Source organism: Convolutriloba macropyga, chromosome 8, assembly GCF_964194025.1.
Source record: "Convolutriloba macropyga chromosome 8, txConMacr16.3, whole genome shotgun sequence".
NCBI lineage: Eukaryota > Metazoa > Xenacoelomorpha > Acoela > Convolutidae > Convolutriloba > Convolutriloba macropyga.
The window spans coordinates 22,444,536-22,461,998 of NC_134475.1; the positions used below are offsets into that span (position 1 = coordinate 22,444,536).

Genomic DNA, 17,463 nt, shown 5'->3' on the forward strand with positions numbered 1-17,463 from the left:
TTGATAATTGATGAGGAAGATATGTAAACTCAAATCTCTGAATGCTTAAAACTTATATAGTCTTATTTATGACTAGCTATGATAACCAGTAAATACAATGTTGATAACTATTTAACCGGTGAATAAAAATTAGTATATAATCAAAATTGCTATTGAAATTTTCATGTTATGCAATTTTAATTTTCACCAAAAAGGGAGAAGTGTTGTACATAATCATTTATTTGGTGCAGTAAAATTATTATACGATGTACTTATTTAATCTTTTACTTAACCTTGAAGGATGTATCATAAAGTCATTTTAAGTTCACCGTTTGCCGCCTTTCATTTCACATAATATGTCTGTTGCCCTAATTCCCCCACTGGGAAACGTTTGCTCATATTCGTTTTGACTTCTGTGGTGCTAACTGATTATACTTTTCATTCACTTGTTTTTGCACCACTTTTTGTACAGTTGCTCAATTTAACTTATTTCCTGTCAGCCGTAATCACTACCCGAATAAATTAAACAAGAAGTAGACAAGCAATTCGCTAAGCGAATATAAGTACAAAACTGTGATAAGTGCATTCGCCGCACACGTAATAGAAACAGAAATCCTAAACGTGATTCGCAGTGCAAGTTCAATACACAATATTGATTTTGTACGACAGTAACAAAAAGCTACGTACAGCGTAGTTTCTGCTTTTCAAGCATGATTCGTCTTTCATAAGAATGATTTGCGCTAAGGCGTGAAAAAAGGTGTAAAATTTGTTGCGCTACGATATGTCAGATTTTCTTGGACGAAAAACAAAAGCAACTCACCTCAAAAATTAGGTTCCAGTTACCTGAAAAATGACAGTTTCGAGGCCCGAAAAGCGAGCGTAAGACCCCAAAAGTGTGAAAAAAAAATCAGAAAAAAAGTTTGCTGAGTTAGATGACTTCTCAAGGAACATCGTGTTTTTTCAAAAATGCTGCAAAAAATCAATTTGAAGAAGAAAAACAACTGTTTTTGTTTAAAATGGTGCATCCATATGCTCAGACGCTTTTCTCTTTCTGGCAGAATGTTGTTTTTACTTATGAAACAATGGTGCGCATCTCCAGCGACGGAATTGTTAGAGTTTTTCGAAGAAATGAAACAAGATTTTTTGAAAAAACCCAAAAAGTCTGAGTTTGGACAAACGATCATTTACGTTTTGGGTTGCAATACAATCAAATGGGCGTAAAATGCTCATTACGTACCGAACAAGCTAAACGTGTCGGAACAAGACGTTACTTTTCAACAAGACAATACTGCTGCGCATAAATCAAATATTATTGGCAATTTTTCTCAAGAAAACGAGTGAAACGTACCGGAATGACCAGCATACGGTCCACATTTAAATCATATTAAAATTTTTTGGCGATTTTGAAACAGTGATTACGAAAGCAGACAGTTATTTGGGAGCATTTAGAAGAAAAAGTGCATGAGTTTTAGAAGGACAATGACGCATACTTCGAGAAAAACTTGTATAAAAACTATACGAACAGTCTACTAGGCGTTAAGAAAGGTGAAGTTGTAATAGCGCGTTAGTAGAGAACAAAGTTGAACGCAAAACGTTATATTATTTTATGTTTGTATTGCTTTTTAAAGAATTTTCAGGTGTACGTAACTTTCTGGTACCATAGTGTAAAATCAACCAATTTTTGGCAAAAAAAATTAAATTGGAATTTCTCTTTTTGCAGCTCTAGACATCGATCTGAGAAAAACATTTGAAGTTTGGTAAGAGTCAAAACTGGCAAGAGTCAAATTCACAGCCCACATCCTTGCTTAAGTCCACTAGTTTTTCATCGTTTGAGCATGATTTTCAAAACCTTCTGTTGTGTGGGATTTTTTAGAAAAAAGAAAACGTTGCTTCCTTTTCCTTTACTTGACTGAGGGAAAAAATTCAGAGTCAGTGAAAAAATATAGTCAAATTTTCTGCAGACGCTGAAGTATCCGGCGGACAATGCCAAATAAAGAATAATAACTTGGCAATTCCGTTTTAAAACAATAAAAAAACTTGCATAGAAAAAAAAGAACTTGGATGCTTATATCAAATAGTCTTTTTTGCAATGAAATGAGTTTGATGCTCATCGTTACGTAGCAAAAGTACGATTTTCTGTTTTGACAGCGACAAAACCTCTTTTGCAATTTTCGCATTGCGATAATTTTTTTCACGTTGAAAATTGGCCCATGATTTTTGGTCGTATCAATCCCAAAACTATTAAACATTAGAGATTTTTACAGCACTCGTCAAGTAACAATGCTTAAATCACCAAGAACAGAAAAATAATATTTTCTTAAAAATTTTCAAGCCTTTTTTCTCTAGCGCCGAGGTGCTACTATAAACATTGTCACAATTAAAAATAAATATAAATAAATATAAACAAATATTTTTCACATTTTTTGTAGTTCCCAGAGACTTGAGAACAACATAGATGCGAGGAAACTATAAGAGATTTAAAAAAATGAGAAAAAAAAGAAAGGAAAAAGTTAGTCCTTTCTTTAATGAAATCTGAAGCTCTCAACGTACATTAATTTGCATCATTTTCTGTTATTTTTTGTCCGAAACTGTGAATTGAAACGACAATGTGATACTCTTGATGTAAAAAAAATCTATTGGAAAAAGATTTCTAAAGAACAAGGAAACGACAAATCAAAATATGAATTACTTCATACGTACGTGTTGTTGATTGTTTATCTGGCATCTTGGAAAAAACATTTCGTTTGCTTTTTATAGATCATTTGATACAAGGAAGTACTATTCAAACATTGTTGTAAACTTTTCTATAAAAGAAAGATCAATCTTTTATTTATTTGTATTGAAAGTAATTGAATTTTGTCAGTTTCGGCAGAAAATTCAACATGGTCCATTTTTCATAATTTTTTGAGGAGTCCTTTAGTTGCAAACTCAGAGTACACCAGTTATTCAATTGATCATGACAGTACAACAGAAAATGTAGATTTTTTAGAAAAAAGAAAACGTTGCTTCCTGTTCTTTTTCTGTTTATAAATCCTGAAGCTTCATTTGACTTTTTAGTTTAAACCCAAATTACCCTTTTTTTGCATTTAATTAAACATAAGGAGAGAGCAATAGTATTAAGTTGTTTTCATTGAAAACAAAGCAATTAAAATCAGAAACAAATGTTTTGAAGCGGAAAATCAATTTCTTACTGAAAAATGTTTGCATCACTCTATATAACTTGTAACGTTATGTCTTAGTTCTAAAGGGTTTTAAATTGACATGAAAACAAGTGAAGTATTTGATTGAGGGTCATTCAGAAATTTAGCAACAAGAAGAACCCACTAAGAGAAGGAAAAAACAAATATTTCTCGTTTTCAATTTAAAACTGAAGAGGTTTAACTTATCTTTTAAGTTGCGCTGTCGTTTTGGTGTTGTTTTGTTCGGCAGGTTAATTGGCAATATCCAATTTAACGTAAATTATGTGAGATTCCTATCCTAGCAATTTCGATACTTATTTTAGCTTTCACAAAATAATTTCAAAAAATAATTGCATATATCAATTAAAATTTTTAGTTAACTATTAATTGAATTGATTAAAAACTGAATTTTTCTGACAAAATGATAAGCAAGTAGGACAAAAAATGCAGAAAATTGTTTTTTCAACTCTTCGTTCTTCTCAGCTATCGTTTGATTGATTTCAAACTCACTGTTTCCGATGAATCCACAATTGACAGAAGCATTAAATCAGATTGCAACCGCCGGTGTTAACATAATTTTGAAGACGTCAATTTTTTATTTTGCAAAAAACCTTTCCTTTTCCATTTGTAACGAAAAAAATGAAATGAAACATTTTTTCCGATTGCTTGAACCGCCCAAATTTGAACAAATTCAAAATTGAGCAAAAATAAGACACGTGAATAAAATACAACCAAAAATCGAATTCCTGCCAAAAAGACAAAACTTGACGTAGTACTCAACTCAATTTTTTTTCTTTTTTTTCCTCAGCTAAAAACTCAACTGACGCGCTCTTTTTGAAATTCATGTTTCTGTCTAAATTTTTTAATGCAAGATATATGACAGCGCAGTTGATGTTTCATATCCTAAAATTACATCAGCATAAGGGTTTCAATTTCTTTGTGTTTTGATCATTAAAACCGACTCAAGGTTGCTACTGTAAAATGCTTCAATTTTAGCTGAGAAAAATGGACAGTCAAAAGATAGTTCTGTCTCAGAGAAAAACGTTTCTTGACACATCTGAGACGTATGTTGGAATATTTTGTGATACGCACAGTCTGGAGCGATCCATTTTATTTAGTTGTATGAAAGGAATTTTGTTTGACTTATGAACAGCTTTGAATTGGCCAATGAAAAAAATAAGCTGTTAGCATAAAACAAAATTTGTTCAAGTGAATTAGGGACCTCGAACGTTTAATTTAAGCCAGTTTTTAAACTCTTCCTTTATAAGTCTTTTCAGAGTCGAGTGTAGACTAGAGATATCTAATGAGAGACGACTTGTTTAATATCTATTATGCATGCTTCTTGTGTCAGAATTTGAATTAAGATATCAATTTGCTGAAGAATCTCTTTTCGCTTTTTTAGTTGTCTTAAGTTATTATCCAAAATCGGTATTGGCCAGACGCACTTGGGTCGCGGACAGGGTTACCGTACCCAAAAACGTATGGGCCCGACCGTACAGACTTCGGTCACCTTTGGCCAGCCTGAACAAAATTTGCCCAAACTCTTGGCCGGATCGAGCAGACCCAAGGCCAAACCATTGGCCAGACAATTGTGGGTTTCGGTCAGACCAAACAGACGGAAATTTGGGCATTGCCCAGATCAAACAGACCGAAATGTGGGTATATGCAAGACCAAACGACTGAAATGTGGGTGTTGGCCAACCGAAGAGAACAAAAATTGCTATTGGCCACACCGAAGGCGCGACCGAAATTTTTTCCTGACTATTGCGTTGGGTGGCACTGGACCCCCCTCCCTCATCCTGGGTAGCAATGTCAAAAGTTGATGTAACGTCAATCTTTTACTGAAAGTGCCTATGAAAAGTTACCCCCACCCCTTTGTGGTATTTTCTGACTAACAATATTTTCCCTTTTTCAAATGTGAAACTAACGCGTGCAAAATGTATCAGTGACAACGTTTCCCAAGCTGTCCTGTAGTTCATATGTAAAACGTGTGCTCTGTTCCAGTCCATGATCGAACACACATTCAGCGTCCGAAAGATTATCGTGACCGATGGGGGTGTTATCTCTGGTCAAAACACCTGGAGGGTTATCCAGCGAAACGCATATCATGATCCCAGTGCTGTTCGATTCGTCATTGTATTGCTCAACTAAAACGTTTCAAAGCACATAAAATACCGGTTCGTAAAAATAACTCACACGTACAAGTTATAGAATGCCGAAAGTCTGCATTGCCAAAGGACAAAATGCAAAAAGTTCTTATATACGTTGCGCCAAATTGACTTCCATGAATTTTCGTCGTTTTCATGAACTTTTTTCGGATCTTTTCCGTTTGTACCCCCCCCCCCAGTTTAGTGGGTGCATAATTATTTGCACCCCCCAGACGCGCGCGCCATGTTTTTACATAGTGATATAGCTATGTAATGACCCGTTCTCTGTAACTGGGGGCTCATACCGTACTGGGGGGGGGGGGGGGGGGGGCAAACGGAAAAGATCCAATTTTTCAATTTTTTAAAACTTGCTTGCCGTGCGTTGAAAGCAAGGTTTCGTTCTGGATTAATATCTCAAACTGCTACGCGTTTCTCGATAACTGCCAGAAGTTCTGAGTGACTTGAAGCCGAGTCACAAAACCTATATATAAAACTAAAGGTAAAATTTGATTTAATGATTGACTCTAAATTTGTTACCTGAGAAATCAGCTGATGATTCACGGAAGAGTCTGAAAATAGAACAACTGGTCAAAAATTACGATGAGATTATTTAATAACAACACAATAACAAAAGTGTGAATTTCTCTTGTCTTTTGTCAGTTGAGGTTTGAACACTATTTCTCAACAATAGTCAAAACTTATCCGAAGCTTTTGTTAGTTTTATTATTTATACATACTTCCAACAGATCCGGAATTAATTTTTTTAACAGGTTTTTCCTCCAGGCCTCGACTGATGAAAAGAGCAAATTCGAGCAAAGTGACCTGTGGAAATAATTTAACTTAAACTCAACAAAAAAGCTGAACCGTATATTTGTAATCATTAATAAACACCACACAAATTTTCGCACAGGCAGATGTCTAGACCTTGGTTTGAAGCAACTTTACTGCTATTTCTTTCTCTTTTGAGTTCGGGGCGTTTTTACTGAGGTATGCGTAAAATGGACTATTTTCAGTTGTGAAGTCAATTTAATAGCTGAAAAAACTTAGCAGAATGTAATATCATAGCTAGAAACGAGACAATAACCAATCAGATTTGACATAGCATAAATGTTATTACAGGAATAATACGTTCGGTCGTGATAATTTGTACAGTTGTCAAAAATCCATATCAAGTCCCAAAGGCCGCTGAAGCATGGCCAAACGCGCTAAGTTCATATGTAAACGAGTTATATAGTTATACGTCCCATTTTTTTGCTTACAGCAATTATCAACAATTCTTAACAATTATCTCAGCAATTCTTCTAATTCTCCTACTTTTGGACTTTTGCGATTAGTTGTTGCGCCGGCTTATATTCTGGGCACCATTTTCAGTAAATTTATTTTTTGTTCATAAAACTCGTGCCCTACTATAGCTTAATTTGTGAATGACAAAAATTAGTTGCAAAACTAAAAAAAAACTTAAAACTCAGAGAAACGTGCATGAGCGTACACTTCATTGAATTGCAGGACAAATTAAAATTCTCTCCCCTCCCTCGTTGTGAAAAAGAATGGGATACTCTAAACGAGCAAATTATTGACACAAGAGAAACAGATTTAGCTTCCAGATGAAGTCATAGCCTCTGCATACCCATTATGGGCTGGCATTGGGTTCCAACATAATGTGAGCCTTTAAAATATAATGGAATAAGGGCTGCTTCAAACAAATTTTCAGTCAGATGTTGACACTATAACAACCCGGTAGGTATTAAAAAAAACGAACGTTTGAATTGCGAATGCGGGATTCGAGATTGGGTTGTTTTAGTTTTTTTTGTTGAAATTAACAACTTCAATTTAATTGATCTTACCTTGTTTTCTGTGCTCTATCTTTTTCTTTGGAAAATCGACAAAGTAAGTTTTCAGAATATTGAATTAAACTGAATAGGTTATTTATAAAAGCTTGTTGAGAAAAAGCCCAACTAACTGGATTGTAAGCAGAAAAGTATCAAGTGTCGTTTGGGCGAAGGAACATGGCCAACGGAACAAATTCTCAATTAGCTCTTGAAACACGCAAAAGCTAAATAAATTGCGTGCCAAATTGTGTTATCAATAATAAATACACTATGGTCCAGTGGCACGAAAGTAAAACAAAGCTTGAGCGGAAAGGCGCTATAAGATTAATAGATTAATAGCTGGAACATTATACTGCCTAAGGAATAATAATGGGGTAGGGCTGTTACATCACCCCGCTTAGGAAGGACATGTCCTCATGTCCCACTATTCTGTCTCCGAACCCGATGAGGACGATGAGCTCGAAGAACGCGAGCGAGGCTTCCTTTTTATTTTCTTGTTTTGTGGATTATGATTTCCCCGAAGTAATTGAGAACGCAGGGAGCGGAATTCGTTTTGGAGACCTCTGAGGTGACGACAGGTCGTTGAACAGGACTCAGAGGCAGACATAGTGTCCATATTCACCCCTGCATTGCGGACCTTAGAGGATTTTGGCTTTTTAGGTTGTTTTTTCTCCAGCGTAACAACCTTCGCGGAGAGCAGACGATTTGCCGTCCGAGAATCATCTAGCATTTGATTCAGCTCGGAAATGCGAGCTTTTAGTTTGTCGATCTCATTGGTAGCCTGGTAAAGGTCACGCTCGTGAGCCTCACGAGATCGACGAAGTCGAATAAGTTGATCTCGAAGGTCGCAATTTTCAGCCGAGTTGTCAACAGGGATAGCGACTAGATCCGCAGGATCCAGCAGAGGCCTTCGCCTTGCATTGTAAGGATCCTGAAGGCGAACTTTCCCATTGCGGTAAAATTCAACAACCCGCAACACGGCATGCAAATTTGCTGAATACACCAAACCGTTGAGGCGTAAGGGACCGTTGCGAGGTGGACCCATAGCCTGGCGTGAATTGCTTCCTTCGAGCGGGCTGCTTCTCGAACCCGAAGCTGCTGTTGCAGAAGCAGTCTGAACGACTGGAATGTTTTTGGAAGGCGGACAAAAGATGATTGTCATTTCATCCGAAGAAGCAGATGAGCAGACATCCGTGTGCGGCTGAGGATCCCGATTTTGCGAGAGGTTTTGACGGAACTCAAGCGACTGATCACTTGCCCAGTTGCCAGTTATTCCTGTATCTGCTTGAGAGTCCATACTATCGTCCAGCAACGGAATTGCAGGCGAAGAAGCACCTGAAAGAAGATCTGTGTCCAGAAGAATATCAGGGCCTGGAGAAGCAGGCATAGTGTTGATTGACTCTGAGCTTGTCGACATCTAAAACAAGCAATGTCAATCATTTGTGTACAGAAGTGCATCAGGGCTGCTAGTGATTGATGAACGAAAAGAAAAAAATTTTGAATGAAGCAAAAGACAAAAATCAGAAAGCGGCAGTTTTTTTTTTCTCTAAGACAGAACACTATAGGCGATAAAGAGTCAACCTGTGCTTAAATTTTTGTTGTGTAGTGGGCAGAATTTAATTGTGCTGACGGATAAATTGAATCAACTATTACAGTGCGATTATCAGGGTTCCCATCAGTTTCATTGACAAGTTGGTCATGATTGACAGGCGCAGATGCGTGTATATTATTTATGTGATTTTGAAGCATCTGCGTAAAAGGCGCAAGGGGGTTAAGAAGCCGGAAAACTGTCCAGAAAGGAACTCCATGAGAAAGGAGCCTAAGCGCAAATACAAGTTTCAATATATAGATAAAGAGCCCTAGAAGCGCTAAAGTTGTTAGCGTAATTACAGTGCACCTCTCGGCGTAGTACCAACCACCACTCGCAACAGATTGCAAATCAATCAAATATTTCCAAGCCGCCAAATTTTCTAGTTCTTCGGAAACGCTTGGATTAAAATGCATTAAACCAGGATGAGAATATTGGCTGCGAGGACCAAGATATACTTCTCGTCCCGAAATTGTTCGGCGCGAGTATTTTAGAACCCGAGCCTTTGCGCTCTGCCTCAAGTTCTGATAAGAAAAGAGACCAGCGGTGTGTAATGAAGGTAAGTTATCACTAAAATCTAGATGGCTGAAAACACTTAGAGATTCGGGCGTACGTGCGACCGAATAATCATCTCCATAGTGCATCCAGATGCCTTCAGACGTGCGGTACATGTAAGGTGCTATGGGATCACAAGCAGTCAAAGTATAGTTTGGATACACAACTTGTGTTATCGGATTCATGAAACGAATTTGCGTATCATTGCCCAAAAGAACAGGAACTTCCTCTGTGCAGTAGGGGAAGTCTGCAATTCGAGCTTCGACTTTAACACATTTGTGGACGTAAAGAACAGCTCCCGCTTTTTCAGCATGTATGCCTAACATGGAACCGGATCCGAGGAAGAGATTAGGATTGTCCAAGTTTGACGCTAAAGAAATGAGTCCATTTAAGATCATCTGACGCGTATTGCAAATTTCATTTTTGATGAAATTTACAATTCGTTGACGCGAAAGATGCGCGTTGACATGCACAAACTCAATTTTTGTCCCATAGACTAAGTTTGGAATTGCATCTGTGTTGTAATCTATTTCCGGAAGTTGCTCCGTTATAGGTTCAATGACAAAGTAAACACCAGAGTAGGTTGTTGGTCGGACCTTATATGAGCAAACACTCACAGTTGTGTTCAGAAGTTCTATATAAAAGACGCGGGAATCATCCCTGGAAGCAGTTTTTCCACTCAAATACATTGAATCAGCAGAAGAGATCTGAACGCCAGGATGCTCCGGAGAGAACTCAAATATTGATTTAATCTCACACTGACCGTAGAAATGCGGTAAATAGGTGATTGAGTCATGCTGAAAGTCAGAACCTGGAAAACTGCAGGACGTGGATCTTTCATTGGGATCTGTCAAGATTAAGGACCATGGAGAGCTGGTTTTGTCCAAAGTTGCGACTACTTTGCCGATGGTTAATTTTGCGTTTATAACACCAGATGCGTGAATTTTCGATCCACCTGGGGTAATCCAATCCACAGGCCAGGTGAAGTAAATTCCAGCTTTCTTGCCACCACGCATGAAAGAGTACGAATAGTCAAATACCTTGAAATTGCCAGGTTTGTATGGTCTACCATCAAACAAAAGATCCCCCTCAGTCATTTTAAAATTTTCATCTGCAAAACCTGGAAGTTTGAAATTGCGACCACTCCAAATTGCTCTGCAAACCCAAGTTTCTAATGCATAGAAAGTAGGCACTAGGCGAGAATACTCTTTTAAATACACAGAATCATCAAATCGGGCAGAATGCGCTAATCCGGTAACAGCGTAAGAAGCTTGAAACATGCAAAAACTCATTTGAATATCAACTTCGGGCGCATGAAGAACCAAACCACCAAAAGTAATGTTTTTGGTGCTTAATTTATCAGGCGTACACTGTTCACTCGGAAGAAGCGAGTAAATTTTTGTTGTGAGAACTTCCTCGATGTCATAGCCTACAAGTGTAGAGAAACTGCAATCTACTAGGCAAGTGAACAACAGCAACACTTGCTGCACAAAGAGCATCTAAACAAATCACTCAACATCACTGTCTGAATCAAAATAAGCTAAACGGAAAAATCCTGGATGCCGTGCATGATCAGCAACAGCTCTACGCGGTCGTTGAGGAACTGTTGTGGAACCTGAACCACTTTGATTTTCCGACAAAAAAACTGGCGGTGACGGAATGGCGGAACTTGTAGGGTTAGTAGTGTTTTGTAACCTATCAGAGGTAGAAGCCTGTCTTTCAGATAAATCAACCAACACAAGATCATCGTCTTCAGGGACGATGGGTTGAGGACTTGGTCTTACAGTTTGGTTGGAACGATTTCTGCGCAACCGCTGGTCTGATGGTGTAAAAGGTTTAATGCGATCGTAATGAGCAATCTGTTGTTTTTGAGTTTTGACGTCTTGTAGAACAAAATTAATTTGGTTAATAACCTTTTTCACGCAATGAGGTCCAGACCAGAAGCTCTTTAATTTAGGAGTTTGACCCTGTGAGCACACTGGTGAATGAAGAAGCACCAGGTCTCCTTCCTTATACGAAGGACCATGCTTCTTTTTGTCAAAGATAGCTTTTTGTCGGCGCATTTCCCATCCGTTTTTCTGAATTACGGACTCGAAAATGGTGGAAGATTCAACTAAACGTTGAAAAACATAATCCCGATGACCAACAATTGGAGTGGGCAATGTTGGATATAGCATATCAACAGGCATGCGCATTTCTTTCCCAAAAACTAATCGGAAAGGCGATTGACCTGTCGACTCATGAACTGCAGAACGATAGGCCATCATGAAAGATTGAAGATGAACAGACCAAACTTCATGCCGTTCTGCGCAGTACTTTGCCAACCCATCTTCCAAAGTGCGATTTATGCGTTCCACTTTTGCATTTCCTTGCGGGTGGTAAGGAGTAGATCTTGAGCTGGTTAACTGCAGCTTATTGCACATATCTGCGAAAAGGCGCGATGTGAACTGCGAACCGTTGTCACTGTGAATATATTCAGGTACACCAAATCGGGTGACCCATTGATCTAAGAAAGTGCTACAGATTGTCTCAGCCTTGATGTTCTGTAGGGGTGCAGCCTCGAACCAGCGAGTAAAATGGTCTCCAATCATTAGGATGTATTTATAAAATTTCTCATTCAACCGACTTTCTGGGGGAGGGCCAAGGATATCAACTGACACGCAAAGAAAAGGTTCAGAGAATGCCCAGAGCTGCATTTCTTGTTGATGTGATTGTTTGGGATTCTTTCGTTTTTGACAAGTTGCACAACCTGAGATCCAGGAGTCCACATCATTTTTCAATCCTGGCCAGTAAAATCGCTGACGTACCCGATCAAGAGTTTTCTTATTGCCTAAATGTCCTGAAGCAGGTGAATCATGCAACTGAAGAAGAACTTTTTGAACCTGGTTAAGTGGAACGCAACACTGATGGAAAAGTGTAGATCCATCCAGTTGTTGAAATAGCCGGTACAAAACACCATCAATAATTTTCAATGTCTCGAATTGCTGCCAGTAACATTGCAAAGCAGATGGTCTACCAAACATTAAGGATCGAGGTGGTTTCTCACCTGTTCGACACCATGATTTGACTACAGACAGAGTTTTATCCTGATCTTGCGTTTCTGAAAAGTGCGGAGACGAAGAAACAGATGTGACAGAAGTAGCAGATAAATTCAAAGGTGGTAATCTGGAAAGAGCATCAGCATTTGCAATAGTTTTTCCAGGCCGATGGACAATTTCAAAATTGAACATACTTAATTTTTCTAGCCAACGCGCTACTATTGCATCAGGCTCTTTGAACGAATAGAGCCAAACGAGGGCGCGATGGTCAGTAATTATCTGAAATTTTTGCCCAAGAAGAAATTCTTTGAAGTATGATGTGAAGAACACCACAGCAAAGAGTTCACGTTTCGTAGCCGAGTAGTTTCTTTGACCTTTTTGCAGCACTTTGCTAGCATATGCAATAACCTTTTCACCATTTTTCTGTTTTTGAGATAGCACTGCGCCAATTCCAGTAAGCGATGCGTCAGTACAAAGAACGAATTGATCCTTTTCATTTGGAAAACCTAAGATTGGAGCGGATACTAGCGCTGTTTTCAATTTCTCGAAAGCTTTTTGGCAGTCTGCTGTCCAATGGAACGTTGTTGTTTTATTCATCAATTGGTACAGAGGGTTCGCAATCAAACCAAAATTGAGAACAAACTTTCTATAGAAGCCAACAAGGCCCATGAACGATCTTAACTGACGAATAGTTTGTGGAACTGGGTATTTCTCCACAGCTGCTATTTTAGCAGGATCAGTGTGTATCCCGTCAGCAGAGACTACATGACCCAGAAATACTAACTTCGTTTGGAATAAGGAACATTTGGCAGGTGAAATTTTCAAATTTGCTTCCCGTATGCGTTGGAACACAAGTTGAAGACGATGTATGTGTTCCTCGAAAGAACGACCAAAGACTATAATATCATCAAGATAAACCAGGACAATTTCATATGTCAACCCTGATAAAACAATTTCCATTAGTCTTTGAAATGCTCCAGGGGCATTGCAAAGACCCATTGGCATCCGTTTCCACTGATACAGTCCAAACGGCGTAATGAAAGAAGTAAGGTGTCGATCTTCTTCATCAATCTCCATTTGATGAAATCCACTGCAAAGGTCGAGGCTAGAGAAGAAAATGCTTCCCTCGAGATTATTTAGAATATCTGATATGCGCGGAAGAGGCCACGATGTTTTGACTGTTTGGGCATTTAGTTTCCGATAGTCAATAACAAGACGATATGACCCGTCACGTTTCGGAACTAACACGGTTGGAGCTGCCCACTCGGAATGAGTAGGAGATATGAGATCTTTTTCTTGGAGTTTGGTTATCTTATCCTTGAGATCTTTTCTTTTAGAAGGATTCATTGATCTGTATGGCACTCGGCTAGGCTGGGCGTCATCTTTCAACTGAATACGCAGTTTATGCAAATTACATGAGCCTAGATCCCATTTGTCGGTAGCAAACACGTCTGCAAACTGCTTGAGTAGACTAAAAGCGTCCTTTTGTTGTTTTTTAGTGAGAGTGCTGAACTTTGATTTAAACAACTGCATCAAAGTTTCAGCTGAATTGATGTCAACAGCAATGAAACCAACAGTTTGAAGGACAGTCTCGTTCTAGGGTAAGATTTGCGCAATAGTTTGCGAAGGATATAAAGTTACGGAATTACAAGTAGGGTTAAGTACTCTTAGCCAAAATTCATTTTGAGAAACTGTTACAAGAGACGAGGCCACTAAAAGGGAGTTTAAACTGGTGAAACCTACGTGGGGCTCAACCAAACCCACAGTCGCGTCAGACGAAGTACGCGAACTGCTTGAAGAAAACTTATGCGCATGATGTGACTTTAGATTACATTTTACGAGTGCTTCACTTCGAGGTGGAATAAGGAAACGCGAAGTTACAGAACAAAGCGAAGTCTCAGTTGTCGGAGAATTATCCTCAAACCACTGAGACAACGGACTGATACATTCCAGTACTGCGTCACCTACATCTAATAAACCCCGAGAGAAGTCTACTGCACATTTTTGTTTGTGTAGGAGATCAAAACCGACCACACAAGGAACACTGAGGTGGGCACAAATGTAAAATTTGAAAGAAAACATGGGACCATTTTTAAACCAACGACATGGAAGCAAGCACATACCCTTAAATTGAAGCATAGAGCCATTTATGGCGGATGCTTGGATATCAGATGCTTCCAATGTAAGCGAAGGGCTAAAGTTGCTGAACTTGCCAAAAACATCGGCACGAATTACACTAATTGAAGCACCTGAATCAATCAGGGCAGGCAGTATATTATCGGCGATTATTATTTTGGAAAGAAGCGACTGTATGCCAAAAATACGCTTGTTTTGTGCCATGGGTTATTAAAAATGGAGAACAAACTCTTTCAAGGTGGACTATGGCGATAGAAGAAGCTATCGGTTAGAGTATGGTTTTGACTCTGGGCAATTACGTCGCTGATGTTGAGAAGAACCACAGTTCCAACAATTTTTGCAATTATTTTTAGTATGACCTTTACGATTACAACCATAACAAATAGTTGGTCCGGTGAACCTGACTTTTCTTTCATTACTGATTGAACGACTGTGTGAATTGTCAAGAAACGTTTTTCGCGGAGAGGAAGATTGACGACGTTCTCCGTGTTGCGATGGGCTACGAGAGAAAGTAGGTGACTTGCGTTTGTTAAACGGAGACAATCTGTAAGGAGAGTTGCTCCTGCGACCCGATTTTTTGTTCATCGGACGAGAACGTGGTTGGTAACTAACTTGTCCGGCCATGAGTTTATCAACTTTACGCGAAAGTGCTTCAATGGAACTCACAGAAGTAGATGAAGGCGCAGTCTCATTTGCATTTGCTTCAAGACGGTAAATTGCGTCGAAGTGGAGTGCTGATTCTAAGGCCGCGTTAATGTCAGCCGGCTTGTTCTTTCTTAACTCTACCCTTACATGAATATTGTGAAGGCCATCAATGAAAGATTGAAGCACAATATGGTCTCTGATTGCCTGCGTGTCTTGGGGATAAGCCTTATTAGCTAGAAGTTTGAGCTCAGCTAAAAATTCACTTACTTTTTCGGACTCGCCTTGAATACGTTTTGCAAGGGATGACCGAAAAAATTCAGGAGGTTCCTGATATTGGCGCAAAAATTGCTTTTTTAAGCTCTGAATAATCATTTTTTGTTGCGTCATCTAATGACTGATAAAATTCGATAGCACTGCCTCGTAAGCGCAAGGGAAAAATAGTATGACGCTTATCAATGTAAACCTGTTGACCAGCGCTGTCGTGTTGCGGAGTTCCATCACTATTGAATGCTTTTTTTAGCCAATTTTGTAACGAACTCAAGAGTTCGAATTGTGTTATATAGGCCTGAATATCACTTGTTCCGTTAAAAGGCTCCGGTAGAAGAAGTTTAGCTTCCAGAGCTGCGTCAGCCATTTGTTATTAATTACATGGAAATAAAAAATGCTGCACAAAGTTCCAACCTTGCGATTGGACCGGCTAGTCAGATATCGGTTGTTCAAAATTGTGGGGACCAGAAAAAGCTGGCCTCTAAGAGATAACAGAAAAGAACGCAGAGACTTTTTTTTAACTTAGGATTTCAGGTCTCTCGTCTTAAGTTATGTATCGTTGAGGTTGCAGTAGCAGCCGCCGAAACCTCCCTTGCTAAGCCCCTTAGTCTTACTACGTGGGACCTACAAACACTGGGAATGTAGAAGCTGCGGAAGCAAGGAGCGTCTATTTTCCGATAAATCGGATAACGCTTGAGAAGCCTCTGAAATCAGTACCTATTTGTCAAAGCGTTCTAAAGTTAAAGGCAATTATTGCTCATCTAAGAAAAAGAACAACCGTTATCTGTCAAGCAGATCACAAAAACGACCGAATATTTGAGTTATTTTTCTCTTTTTTTTTTTTTTTTTGAAAAGAAGGTAAAGAAAAAGCAGATGTTCCTGAAAATTGCAGGATAGCTTATTTTGGAAAAAAAAATCCCACTCCTGTCACCAATATAACAACCCGGTAGGTATTAAAAAAAACGAACGTTTGAATTGCGAATGCGGGATTCGAGATTGGGTTGTTTTAGTTTTTTTTGTTGAAATTAACAACTTCAATTTAATTGATCTTACCTTGTTTTCTGTGCTCTATCTTTTTCTTTGGAAAATCGACAAAGTAAGTTTTCAGAATATTGAATTAAACTGAATAGGTTATTTATAAAAGCTTGTTGAGAAAAAGCCCAACTAACTGGATTGTAAGCAGAAAAGTATCAAGTGTCGTTTGGGCGAAGGAACATGGCCAACGGAACAAATTCTCAATTAGCTCTTGAAACACGCAAAAGCTAAATAAATTGCGTGCCAAATTGTGTTATCAATAATAAATACACTATGGTCCAGTGGCACGAAAGTAAAACAAAGCTTGAGCGGAAAGGCGCTATAAGATTAATAGATTAATAGCTGGAACATTATACTGCCTAAGGAATAATAATGGGGTAGGGCTGTTACATCACCCCGCTTAGGAAGGACATGTCCTCATGTCCCACTATTCTGTCTCCGAACCCGATGAGGACGATGAGCTCGAAGAACGCGAGCGAGGCTTCCTTTTTATTTTCTTGTTTTGTGGATTATGATTTCCCCGAAGTAATTGAGAACGCAGGGAGCGGAATTCGTTTTGGAGACCTCTGAGGTGACGACAGGTCGTTGAACAGGACTCAGAGGCAGACATAGTGTCCATATTCACCCCTGCATTGCGGACCTTAGAGGATTTTGGCTTTTTAGGTTGTTTTTTCTCCAGCGTAACAACCTTCGCGGAGAGCAGACGATTTGCCGTCCGAGAATCATCTAGCATTTGATTCAGCTCGGAAATGCGAGCTTTTAGTTTGTCGATCTCATTGGTAGCCTGGTAAAGGTCACGCTCGTGAGCCTCACGAGATCGACGAAGTCGAATAAGTTGATCTCGAAGGTCGCAATTTTCAGCCGAGTTGTCAACAGGGATAGCGACTAGATCCGCAGGATCCAGCAGAGGCCTTCGCCTTGCATTGTAAGGATCCTGAAGGCGAACTTTCCCATTGCGGTAAAATTCAATGATCCCAAAATACCTTTCTGAAATAACCATCAAATTTTCCACAATTGTTTCTAATTGTAATTTAGAAAAAAAAGGAGTGATAATTATATTATTTT

General features: G+C 38.9%; 1 protein-coding gene across 1 annotated transcript in view; it reads right to left on the bottom strand.

Annotated features, from left to right (window-relative positions):
* The window catches only part of LOC142344986 (uncharacterized), a 130,962-nt gene that overhangs the window by 111,134 nt on the left and 2,365 nt on the right, over nt 1-17,463 (bottom strand). The window contains exons 2-3 of the mRNA XM_075397069.1: nt 5,843-5,874; nt 5,087-5,305 (exon numbers count right to left, since the gene is read on the bottom strand). Of these exons, the coding sequence (XP_075253184.1) occupies nt 5,087-5,305; nt 5,843-5,874 (251 nt within the window). The remainder of the gene's footprint in view (nt 1-5,086; nt 5,306-5,842; nt 5,875-17,463) is intronic.